The 13,450-nt window shown below is 44.2% G+C and overlaps 1 protein-coding gene across 2 annotated transcripts in view; it reads right to left on the minus strand.

Annotated features, from left to right (window-relative positions):
- The window catches only part of LOC139380627 (myosin XVI), a 180,384-nt gene that overhangs the window by 105,308 nt on the left and 61,626 nt on the right, over positions 1-13,450 (minus strand). For both annotated transcript variants that reach the window (XM_071123511.1, XM_071123510.1), the window contains exons 6-8: positions 6,805-6,929; positions 6,287-6,412; positions 637-712 (exon numbers count right to left, since the gene is read on the minus strand). In XM_071123511.1, the coding sequence (XP_070979612.1) occupies positions 637-712; positions 6,287-6,412; positions 6,805-6,929 (327 nt within the window). The remainder of the gene's footprint in view (positions 1-636; positions 713-6,286; positions 6,413-6,804; positions 6,930-13,450) is intronic.

Consider the following 13,450-nt stretch of genomic DNA (forward strand, 5'->3'; position numbering starts at 1 on the left):
TGCATGTTAGTATCGTGGTGGCAAGGAAACAGAACATCAAGCGGATTTCACTTCTTCAGGAAAATAGCCCTAATGTTGGAAACAAACATCATTCATTTATATTCCAAGCACACAATATTTTATGTACAGCAGGTTTTTGAGTTTGGTCTGCTTCGTGTTTTCTTTTTTGCCATATAAAAATGATTGCGATAATGGTATCGTCACAGACCTAGTCCATAGCTGCTCAAAGAACAAAGTCTACTTTCCCTGAGGAGTTTTATATGTGTTGTTCAGCTAGGGAGCCCAGGGCTATAGACAGGTAAGACATAACATCAGTATCAGCAGGAGAGTGAGTGTCTGTTAATAGATACATCTCTGTAGACAGAGAAAATAGAACCTACATGAGCTCTATTGTCTATGTGTTATCGCAAACAGCGACAAGGAGCAACAGTCTCTCAACTCCTCTCACACACACACACACACACATACACACACGTGGAAATGAATTGGTTAGATTGTGTGTGTTGGTTCGGTTTTATCAGAGTGATCACTAGAACAGCAGGCTAGGCAGACACAGCTCAACTGGACCAATCAAAATACATTTATTTGTTTCAATACCACATGCTTAAATTGAGTATGTATGTCAGTGTGTTATACCTGAGGGCTTGTCTTGGTTGCAGTTCAGGAGAGTTGGGTCTGCTCTGTGCTTCAGCAGCTGGCTAACGATGCTTGTCTGCAGGGAGAGATGGATCAACAGAGACACACACCTTCATTATTTCAGAGAAAATAAAACAAGACATGGAACTGCATTAGATCACATCTTGCATGCCTTCCTCCCCAAATGTCCTTGCTGTGTTCCATATCTACAATATCTCTCTCTCTCTCTCTCTCTCTCTCTCTCTCTCTCTCTCTCTTCACTGGTTGCCCTTTTCTTGTGGCAACAGGTCACAAATCTTGCTGCTGTGATGGCACACTGTGGAATTTTACCCAGTAGATATGGGAGTTTATCAAAATTGGATTTGTTTTCAAATTTTTCGTGGATCTGTGTAATCTGAGGGAAATATGTCTCTCTAATGTAGTAATACATTGGGCAGGAGGTTAGGAAGTGCAGCTCAGTTTCCACCTCATTTTGTGGGCAGTGAGCCATGTCTGTCTACGGCGGCCTTTCTCGGCCTTTCTCAATAGCAAGGCTATGCTCACTAAGTCTGTACACAGTCAAAGCTTTCCTTAAGTTTGGGTCAGTCACAGTGGTCAGGTATTCTGCCACTATATACTCTCTGTTTGGGGCCAAATAGCATTCTAGTTTGCTCTGTTTTTTTGTTAATTCTTTCCAATGTGTCAAGTAATTATCTTTTTTTTTTCTCATGATTTGGTTGGGTCGAATTGTGCTGCTGTCCTGGGGCTCTGTGGGGTGCGTTTGTGAACAGAGCCCCAGGACCAGCTTGCTTAGGGGACTCTTCTCCAGGTTCATCTCTCTGTAGGTGATGGCTTTGTTATGGAAGGTTTGGGATTCGCTTCCTTTTAGGTGGTTGTAGAATTTAACGGCTCTTTTCTGGATTTTGATAATTAGTGGGTATCGGCCTAATTCTGCTCTGTATGCATTATTTGGTGTTCTACGTTGTACACGGAGGATGTTTTTGCAGAGTTCTGCATGCACAATTTGGTGTTTGTCCCATTTTGTGAAGTCTTGGTTGGTGAGCGGACCCCAGACCTCAAAACCATAATGGGCAAAGGTGCTCTATGATTGATTAAAGTATTTTTAGCCAGATCCTAATTGGTATCCTCTCTCTCTCTCTCTCTGTCTCCCTCTCTCTGTCTCTCTGTCTCTCTCTTTCTCTCTCTCTCTGTCTGTCTCGCTCTCTGTCAATTTAAATTATATTCAATTCAAAGGGCTTTATTGGCATGGGAAACATGTTTACATTGCCAATGCAAGTGAAATAGATAATTAACAAAAGTTAATAAAAAATGAACAGTGAACATTACACTCACAAAAGTTCCAAAGGAATAGAGACATTTCAAATGTCATGTTATGGCTATACTGTATACAGTGTTGTAACGATGTGCAAATAGTTCAAGTACAAAAGGGAAAATAAATGTGTAATGTATGTAATGTGTGTAATGTGTGTGATGTGTGTAATGTGTGTGATGTGTGTAATGTATGTAATGTGTGTAATGTGTGTGATGTGTGTAATGTATGTAATGTGTGTAATGTGTGTGATGTGTGTAATGTATGTAATGTGGGTAATTTATGGTGAGACATGCCAATGGATGGCATGCCCGAGGCAGCATGTGAGAGATTGTCTGTCAATGCCTGATCCACACACACAGGCATACACAAGCAAATCACAATGAGATGAAAATGACTAAGATCACAGACATGGCCATGCATCAGTATGCCACTGGTCTGTTTGAGCAGGGGTCCCCAAACTGTGGGGTGTGCCCCCTAGGAACTCAGTCCGGTATCAAACTTACTCTTGAAGGTTGTGATAGTTTAATGCAAGGTGCAATTTAGAAATTAAGTAGTGCATCATCAGTTCCTTTTGTCATGTTCGTCATCATGCTAACATTATTTTTTGTTGTTGTTACTGTTGTGGGGGTCAGGTGAAGAAGTTAGCGAACTCCTGTATTAGAGTATGCATCATAGCCCTGTGCTATATTGACTTGCTGCAGTACATCCTCCTCTACTCCCGCTCTGCACTACTAGAGGTCAGAGGTACATGAGAATGTGTCTTTTATTAAACACATTACTTATGGTCTGTCTAGAGAGGATCTCTCTCTCTCTCTCTCTCTCTCTCTCTCTCTCTCTCTCTCTCTCTCTCTCTCTCTTTCTCTCTCTCTCTCTCTCTCTCTCTCTCTCTCTCTCTCTCTCTCTCAAATCAATTTTGGAGTAAAGTATAGAGAGTGACTCAGCATATTCTACCACAGTGTAACCTATGACTGTAACCTGGATTCACATTGGGAACAGCGGGCCAGGTTACAGGCCACAGTATGTCCACAAGGTACACCCTCACATACCCCACTCAACACTTTATAAATGCACCCCCATCACGTCACTATCGTCACGGTAGTGACCCCCTGGCTGGGGTCAAATGTCAGATTGAACCAGGAAAATGTCAGGGAGACGTGAAAGTGAGTGAAGGAGAAACAGAAGCCTAATAAGCAACAGTAATAGGCTACAGTCCATGGGAGTCATTTACCCAGGATAGTGAAACATTAGCCTATTACGTGTGCCAGTGAAATACCGGCTATGATTACACAGGGTTCGCTGAGTTTACTGTATGACAGTATGAGCTAATGTTACTGTGACTCAAGCAAACGGCACCTAGCAACAGTATGACCCGTAAACAACAGAATACTACTGACCTCCGTTCAGTACTAATGGGGAGTAGAGGTGGAATTAAGAGACGCATGAAACACAACTGTACTTATAGGGTACAGTTTTACATCCTTTTGAGTTTTTAATGAGATTACCTAGTCTAATTACATAACCCTTTTACTTAACCTATAAAACATACTTGTAATATAAAGTGTTGCAGAGATGAGGCTGTTCCCTTCTCTCTGAATGTGCCTGCTGATGCTAAAGTGAGTGACAATGCTGCGGGTATACAGTATGTGTCAGTGTGTAGTTGGTATGCAGAGTGCCAGCGCCAGGCTCCAGCGGGAAGGGCTCCAGCAGGAAGGGCTCCAGCAGGTAGGGCTCCAGCGGGAAGGGCTCCAGCAGGTAGGGCTCCAGCGGGAAGGGCTCCAGCGGATAGGGCTCCAGCGGGAAGGGCTCCAGCAGGAAGGGCTCCAGCGGATAGGGCTCCAGCGGGAAGGGCTCCAGCAGGAAGGGCTCCAGCAGGTAGGGCTCCAGCGGGAAGGGCTCCAGCAGGTAGGGCTCCAGCGAGAAGGGCTCCAGCCGGAAGGGCTCCAGCGGATAGGGCTCCAGCGGGAAGGGCTCCAGCAGGTAGGGCTCCAGCGGGAAGGGCTCCAGCAGGTAGGGCTCCAGCAGGAAGGGCTCCAAACGATTCTCTACCACTCCCCTCCCCTGTCACTCTGCACTCAAATTCACTTATGCATGCACTCAGATAAACTGTGGAGTTTGAGAAAGAGAGGGATGAGGTATCGCATGGCAAGTGGTACCGATGTACCAAGTCTGGAACAGCTTCTACCCCCAAGTCATAAGACTGCTAAATAGTTAGTTAAATAGCTAACCAATAGCTACCCGGAATATCGGCATTGACCATTTTGCACTAATCTCTTTCGACTCATCACATACGCTGCTGTTACTGTTTATGATCTATCCCGTTTCCTATTCACTTTATCCCTACCTACATGTACATATTTACCTCAATTACCTTGTTCCTCTGCATATCGACTAGGTACTGGTACCCCGTGTATATAGCCAAGTTATCATTACTCATTGTGTTTTTATACCTCATGTTATTATTTTTCAACTTATTCCACATGCTATTATTTTTCAACTTATTCCACGTGCTATTATTTTTAAACTTATTCTGCGTGCTATTATTTTTCAATACTGTCTTTTGTCTATGCATTTCACTGTTAGTCTGAACCGGTTGTTTACGAAGCATGCAACAAATACAATTTCATTTGAGATAGTGACGGTTGAGAGGTAACAGAAAGGAAGACTTTACTGTAAAACACACTACAGAGAAGAATCCTGGCCTGGGGGTAGTAGAGGAACAAAGAAGGAAAAGATATGTTCTTAATATGAATACATTCTCTTTGTCAGCACCCCAACCATGCAGCCCCAGAAATGTAATTACATATTGGACCGTGTCAGCAAGATTTTAACACGAACGCTTCCCTTTCCCTCAAAGCCCCCTATCCCTCTACCCAAATCTCCCTCTTCCCCACCCGCCCTCCATCCATATCCTGAAATCAATCTCCTTCCCTGTGAGAAACACCATGAAATCGCTAAACTAAAAGGCATTAATGAATACATGCAGTGCCGTGCCAGCACTTTGAGCTAGTGTGTTTGATAGCTCCCAAAATACCTGTTTATCTGCAGAGAGACAGACAGAGGAGATTTCTGTTATACAAGTTATCTTCCATAGTTCTCAGAATGAGACTAGACAAGGTAAACAAATAAAAAAGCCAGCCAAAACTGGTCTAAAAACTAGCCAGCCAAAACCGGTCTATGAACTAGCCAGCCAATACTGGTCTGTAAACTAGCCAGCCAATACTGGTCTATAAACTAGCCAGCCAATACTGGTCTAAAAACTAGCCAGCCAAAACCGGTCTATGAACTAGCCAGCCAATACTGGTCTGTGAACTAGCCAGCCAATATTGGTCTATAAACTAGCCAGCCAAAACCGGTCTATAAACTAGCCAGCCAATAGTGGTCTATGAACTAGCCAGCCAATACTGGTCTGTGAACTAGCCAGCCAATACTGGTCTGTAAACTAGCCAGCCAATACTGGTCTATAAACTAGCCAGCCAATACTGGTCTATAAACTAGCCAGCCAATACTGGTCTATGAACTAGCCAGACAATACTGGTCTATAAACTAGCCAGCCAATACTGGTCTGTGAACTAGCCAGCCAATACTGGTCTGTGAACTAGCCAGCCAATACTGGTCTAAAAACTAGCCAGCCAATACTGGTCTGTGAACTAGCCAGCCAATACTGGTCTAAAAACTAGCCATCCAAAACCGGTCTATGAACTAGCCAGCCAATACTGGTCTGTGAACTAGCCAGCCAATACTGGTCTGTAAACTAGCCAGCCAATACTGGTCTATAAACTAGCCAGCCAATACTGGTCTATAAACTAGCCAGCCAATACTGGTCTATGAACTAGCCAGACAATACTGGTCTATAAACTAGCCAGACAATACTGGTCTATAAACCAGCCAGCCAATACTGGTCTATAAACTAGCCAGCCAATACTGGTCTATAAACTAGCCAGCCAATACTGGTCTATAAACTAGCCCGCCAATACTGGTCTATAAACTAGCCAGCCAATAGTGGTCTATAAACTAGCCAGCCAATAGTGGTCTATAAACTAGCCAGCCAATAGTGGTCTATAAACTAGCCAGCCAATACTGGTCTATAAACTAGCCAGCCAATACTGGTCTATAAACTAGCCAGCCAATACTGGTCTATAAACTAGCCAGCCAATACTGGTCTATAAACTAGCCAGCCAATACTGGTCTATAAACTAGCCATTACTGATGCATTCCAGTAAGTTTTATGGTTGAATATCATTTTAGAAAGTTGTTGCTTCGCTAAACAAAGTTTTGTTCACTTTCCCTCCGTGGATCTGACACGACTGGATATGTGAATGTACAGTGATATGACAGTACCTGTCCATATTTGGCAGCCAGGTGGAGAGGTGTCCAATAGCCGTTGTCGGAGGGCTGAGGATCCGCCCCGTGCTCCAGCAGCACAGACACCACATCCCTGTAGCCACTAGCACACGCTATGTGGAGCTAGAGAGAGATGGAGAGAGAGAGGGTTAAATAAACACATTACACAGACACATCTACTGTATACAGCCATTGACATAGAGCGAGAGAGAGATAGATAGAGAGAGAGCGAGAGAGAGAGAGCAAGAGAGAGAGATAGAGAGAGAGCAAGAGAGATAGATAGAGAGAGAGATAGATAGATAGAGAGAGCGAGAGAGAGAGAGGTAGATCATAGAGGAGTACCGGTTAGGCACCACACAAGGTTGGAGGCACCTTAATGGGGGAGGACGGGCTTGTGGTAATTGCTGGAGCGGAAGAAGTGTAATGGAATCAAATACTGTACATTCCATTATCTCCGTTCCAGCCATTACTATGAGCCGTCCTCCCCTCAGCAGCCTCCACTAGTAGGTACTCACCAAAGTAACCCCGTCGCTGTTGCGTTGGTTGAGACTGACCCCGCTGGAGACCAGCTGTCGAACATCAGACAACATGGTGCTGGGCCTCTGGGTACGCATGGTGTGCATGGACAACACATCTATACCTGGAACAACAGAACAAAACACACACGTTAGTACAGCACACGCACACACACAACATTAATGATATCTCCGTAGTCTGTACCAATTACAATTATCATGGGAGCCATGTTGGTTCTGTGTGTAATGTCTCCTTGAGAATCCTTAGTCTCCTTTTCAAATTCAACAGACTGTCTTGGAGACTGACAGACAGACAGAGGTCTAAGAGAGGACGAAGGTCTAGCAGTGCAGTCTATCCCTGGCTAAAAGGGATCGATGGTCTGCTCTGATCTCCTCCACCCTCAAATACTCACAGGGGACCATTGTTTTGGTTGCCAAAATGATACAGTTGCTATATATTATAGATCGTCTGTGTTTCTCTCTAACGATCACTGTAATATAGAATATTTTTGTCCCTTGGGCTTTGATTACTATAGGCAGTTGAGTCTTATATGGTATGCTCAATTCTAATTAGTGGAGTGCATATAGGAATGGACAGGGAGAGTCCATAGGGTATGTGCCCTGTACGAGAGACTGTAAGAGAGACTTGAGGAGGGTAACATAGCCATGTTACTAAGGCAACATAGACTTCTAGTGTGACATGGGAGTGTGCCACAGCAGGAAGAGGAGAGAGAGGCTGGATGTGAGCATGAGGGGATAGAGACCACCTATAGGGGATTTGGGATGAGGGGAGGGACTGTGATGCCATGGGGGAGCAAGGGACTGTGTATTCAGCAAATAAAAGTACTTTTATTTTAGTATTTGAACAGTTATTTGTAAAAAAAAAACATATATATATGTTTATATATATATAATAATCGACCAAATTGTATTTGAAATTATTTTCAAATACTTATTTCAAATGCTATTTTCAAATATCTGGGTGCATGGGAGTGTATTTGAATATTTCCAACTACATTTCCAATATTCTTCAACCTTTATTTTAAGAAAAAAAAGTTATCTGAAAACTTTTTAAAAACGGTATTGAAAAGTCATTGAAATATCTGAAATAGTATTTGAACCCATGTCTGCTCCCAACGCAGGTCACAGACAATTGGGGCTGAGGTGTGTGTGTGTGTGTGTGTCTGTTCGTGTGTGTGTTTATGGTGAGGTGTGAGGTGTTTATGTGATCTCCTGCGCGTAAAGATGGATTGGCTTGGGGGATATTTCTGGCATTCCTTATCATTCTCTGTCACTCTCACGCTCTCGCTCCCTCCTCATTTTCTGTATTTAAGTCTGTACCATCTTTTTTTCCTCTCTGACATTATTTTGACTCATCTCTTGTTTTCTCTCCCCATCTCTGTTGACCTTCTCCATTCCCTGCTGGAGTGAGGTTCTCCACTATCAGTCAGTCTGGGGGGCAACTCACCTTTACACACCCACATACATGTGCAAACACACACCCACACATAAACACATACATGTGTGTGTATGTATGTGTGTGTGTGTGTGTGTGTGTGTGTGTGTGTGTGTGTGTGTGTGTGTGTGTGTGTGTGTGTGTGTGTGTGTGTGTGTGTGTGTGTGTGTGTGTGTGTGTTTGACTTCCTCTGTCTTAGCCCATGTACAGTACCAGTCAAAAGTTTGGACACCTACTCATTCAAGGGTTTTTCTTTATTTGTACTATTTTATACATTGTATAATAATAGTGACGACATCAAAACTATGAAATAACACATATGGAATAATGTAGAAACCAATTTTTTGTAGCCATTCTTTGCCTTGATGACAGCTTTGCACACTCTTGGCATTCTCTTAACCAGCTTCATGAGGAATGTTTTTCCAACAGTCTTGAAGGAGTTCCCACATATGCTGAGCACTAGTTGGCTGCTTTGCCTTCACTCTGCACCCCAACTAATCCCAAACCATCTCAATTGGGTTGAGGTCAGGTGATTGTGAAGGCCACATCATCTGATGCAGCACTCCATCACTCTCTTTCTTGGTCATATAGCCCTTACACAGCCTGGAGGTGTGTTGGGTCATTGTCCTGTTGAAAAACAAATAACAGACCCACTAAGAGCAAACCAGATGGGATGGCGTATCGCTGCTGAATGCTGTGGTAGCCATGCTGGTTAAGTGTGCCTTGAATTCTAAAAAAAATCATAGACAGTGTCACAAGCAAAGCACCATCACACCTCCTCCTCCGATGGGAACCACACAATGCAGAGATCATCCATTCACCTACTCTGAGGCTCACAGAGACACAAGCGGTTCGAACCAAAAATCTCAAATTTGGACTCATCAGACCAAAGGACAGATTACCACCGGTCCAAAATCCATAGATTGTGTTTCTTGGCCCAAGTAATTCTCTTCTTCTTATTGGTGTCCTTTAGTAGGGGTTTCTTTGCAGCCATTTGACCATGAAGGCCTGATTCACGCAGTCTCCTCTGAACATTTGATGTTGAGATGTGTCTGTTACTTGAACTCTATGAAGCATTTATTTGGGCTGCAATCTGAGGTGCAGCAAACTCTAATGAACTTATCCTCTGCAGCAGAGGTAACTCTGGGTCTTCCTTTCCTCTGGCGGTCCTTGTGAGAGCCAGTTTTATCATAGCTCTTGATGGTTTTTGCGACTGCACTTGAAGACATTTTCAAAGTGTCCGGATTGACTGACCTCCATGTCTTAAAGTAATGATGGACTGTCGTTTCTCTTTGCTTATTTGAGCTGTTCTTGCCATAATATGCATTTGGTCATTTACCTAATAGGGCTATCTTCTGTATACCACCCCTACCTGTATACCACCCCTACCTGTATACCACCCCCACCGTGTCACAACACAACTTACAGGTTCAAATGCATTAAAAAGCAAAGAAATTCCACAAATAAACTTTAACAAGGCACACCTGTTAATTGAAATGCATTCCAGGTGACTACCTCATGAAAGTGGATGAGAAAATGCCAAGAGTGTGCAAAGCTGTCATCAAGGCAAAGGGAGGCTACTTTGAAGAATCTCAAATATAAAATATATTAAAACTATTTTGGTAACCACTTGATTACAAATGTGTTATTTCAAAGTTTTGATGTCTTCACTATTTTTCTACATTATATAAAATAGAAAAAATAAATAAAAACCTTGGAATGAGTAGGTGAGTCCAAACATTTGACTGGTACTGCACAATAAGTGAGAGGGACAGAAACTGGTTGGGACAGAGAGGACACAGTGTAGTAGTAGTAGTAGTGGTTTGGACAGAGAGGACATAGTGTAGTAGTAGTAGTAGTGGTTGGGACAGAGAGGAAACGGTGTAGTAGTAGTAGCGGTTGGGACAGAGCGGTCACAGTGTAGTAGTAGTTGTAGTACTGGTTTGGACAGAGAGGACACGGTGTAGTAGTAGTTGTCATTGTTCGGACAGAGAGGACACAGTGTGGTAGTAGTGGTTGGGACAGAGAGGACACAGTGTGGTAGTAGTGGTTGGGACAGAGAGGACACAGTGTCGTAGACGTGGTAGTAGTTGGGACAGAGAGGACACAGTTTAGTAGTAGTGGTGGTTGGGACTGAGCGGTCACAGTGTAGTAGTAGTTGTAGTACTGGTTGGGACAGAGAGGACACAGTGGGGTAATAGTACTTGTTGGGACAGAGAGGACACAGTGTAGTAGTAGTAGTGGTTGGGACAGAGAGGACAAGGTGTAGTAGTAGTGGTGCTTGGGACAGAGAGGACATAGTGTAGTAGTAGTAGTAGTGGTTGGGACAGAGAGGACACAGTGTAGTAGTAGTAGTAGTGGTTTGGACAAACAGGACACAGCGTAGTAGTAATAGTACTGGTTGGGACAGAGAGGACACCGTGTAGTAGTGGTAGTAGTACTGGTTGGGACAGAGAGGACACCGTGTAGAAGTAGTTGTTGTACTGGTTGGGACAGAGATGACACAGTGTAGTAGTAGTAGTACTGGTTGGGACAGAGATGACACAGTGTAGTAGTAGTGGTTTGGACAAAGAGGACACAGTGTAGTAGTAGTCGTAGTACTGGTTGGGACAGAGAGGACACCATGTAGTAGTAGTAGTAGTACTGGTTGGGACAGAGATGACACAGTGTAGTAGTAGTAGTGGTTTGGACAAAGAGGACACAGTGTAGTAGTAGTCGTAGTACTGGTTGGGACAGAGAGGACACCGTGTAGTAGTGGTAGTAGTACTGGTTGGGACAGAGAGGACACCGTGTAGAAGTAGTTGTTGTACTGGTTGGGACAGAGATGACACAGTGTAGTAGTAGTAGTACTGGTTGGGACAGAGATGACACAGTGTAGTAGTAGTGGTTTGGACAAAGAGGACACAGTGTAGTAGTAGTCGTAGTACTGGTTGGGACAGAGAGGACACCATGTAGTAGTAGTAGTAGTACTGGTTGGGACAGAGATGACACAGTGTAGTAGTAGTAGTGGTTTGGACAAAGAGGACACAGTGTAGTAGTAGTCGTAGTACTGGTTGGGACAGAGAGGACACCATGTAGAAGTAGTAGTAGTGGTTGGGAGAGAGAGGACACAGTGTAGTAGTAGTAGTGGTTGGGACAGTGAGGACACAGTGTAGTAGTAGTAGCGGTTGGGACAGAGCGGTCACAGTGTAGTAGTAGTTGTAGTACTGGTTTGGACAGAGAGGACACAGTGTAGTAGTAGTTGTCATTGTTCGGACAGAGAGGACACAGTGTGGTAGTAGTGGTTGGGACAGAGAGGACACAGTGTGGTAGTAGTGGTTGGGACAGAGAGGACACAGTGTCGTAGACGTGGTAGTAGTTGGGACAGAGAGGACACAGTGTAGTAGTAGTGTTTGTTGGGACTGAGCGGTCACAGTGTAGTAGTAGTAGTGGTTGGGACAGAGAGGACACAGTGTAGTAGTAGTGGTGCTTGGGACAGAGAGGACACAGTGTAGTAGTAGTGGTGCTTGGGACAGAGAGGACACAGTGTAGTAGTAGTGGTGGTTGGGACTGAGCGGTCACAGTGTAGTAGTAGTTGTAGTACTGGTTGGGACAGAGAGGACACAGTGGGGTAAGAGTACTTGTTGGGACAGAGAGGACACAGTGTAGTAGTAGTAGTGGTTGGGACAGAGAGGACAAGGTGTAGTAGTAGTGGTGCTTGGGACAGAGAGGATACAGTGTAGTAGTAGTAGTGATTGGGAAAAAAGTCAACGTAGCAGTAGTCATGGTTGGGACTGAGAGGACACAGTGTAGTAGTATTAGTAGTGGTTGGGAAAGAGAGGACACAGTGTAGTAACAGTAGAAGTACTGGTTGGGAAAGGGAGTACATAGTGTATTAGTAGTAGTACTGGTTGCGACATTGAGGACACAGTGTAGTAAAAGTGGCAGTATTGGTTTGAACAGAGAGGACACAGTGTATTAGTAGTAACTGTTGGGACAGGGTAGACACAGTGTAGTAGTAGTGGATGGGACAGAATGGACACACTGCAGTAGAAGTCGTGGTTCGTAAAGAGAGGACACAGTGTAGTAAAAGTGGTAGTATTGGTTTGGACAGAGAGGACACAGTGTGGTAGTAGTCGTGGTTGGGAGTGATGGGACACAGTGTAGTACAACTTGTCAAGGTTCTGACAGAGAGGACACAGTGTAGTGGTAGTAGTAGTGGTTGGGATAGATAGGATTCAGTGTGGTGGTAGTAGTGGTGGTTGGGATAGAGAGGATACAGTGTAGTAGTAGTTGGGACAGAGAGGACACAGTGTAGTTGTAGTAGTAGTGGTTGGGACAGTGACGACCTGGTGTATTACTAGTTGTACTGGAAGCTACAGAGAGGACACAGCATAGAAGTAGTAGTTGTTTGTATAGAGAGGACACAGTGTAGTAGTAGTGGCAGTGGTTGGGACAGAGAGGACAAGGTGTAATAGAAGTCGTTGTTGGGACAGAGAGGACACAGTGTAGTAGAATTAGTAGTAGTGGTTGGGACAGAGTGGACACAGTGTAGTAGTAGTTATGGTTAGGACAGAGAGGACATAGTGTGGTGGTAGTAGTTGTTGGGATAGAGAGGACACAGTGTAGAAGTAGTAGTGGTTGGGATAGAGAGGACACAGTGTTGTAGTAGTAGTGGTTGGGATAGAGAGGACACAGTGTAGTAGTAGTAGTAGTGGTTGGGATAGAGAGGACACAGTGTAGTAGTAGTAGTAGTGGTTGGGACAGAGTCGACACAGTGCAGTAATAGTTATTGTTGGGACAGAGACGACAAAGTGTAGTAGTAGTAGTAGTAGTAGTGGTTGGGATAGAGAGGACACAGTGTTGTAGTAGTAGTGGTGGTTGGGACAGAGAGGACACGGTGTAGAAGTAGTAGTAGTGGTTGGGACAGAGTGGACACAATGTAGAAGTAGTAGTAGTGGTTGGGACAGAGAGGACATCATGTAGAAGTAGTAGTAGTGGTTGGGACAGAGAGGACATAATGTAGAAGTAGTAGTAGTGGTTGGGACAAAGAGGACATAATGTAGAAGTAGTAGTAGTGGTTGGGACAGAGAGGACATAATGTAGAAGTAGTAGTAGTGGTTGGGACAGAGTGGACACAATGTAGAAGTAGTAGTATTGGTTGGGACAGAGAGGACACGGTGTAGAAGTGGTTGGGACAGAGGACACGGT

Source organism: Oncorhynchus clarkii, chromosome 22, assembly GCF_045791955.1.
Source record: "Oncorhynchus clarkii lewisi isolate Uvic-CL-2024 chromosome 22, UVic_Ocla_1.0, whole genome shotgun sequence".
Taxonomy (NCBI): domain Eukaryota; kingdom Metazoa; phylum Chordata; class Actinopteri; order Salmoniformes; family Salmonidae; genus Oncorhynchus; species Oncorhynchus clarkii.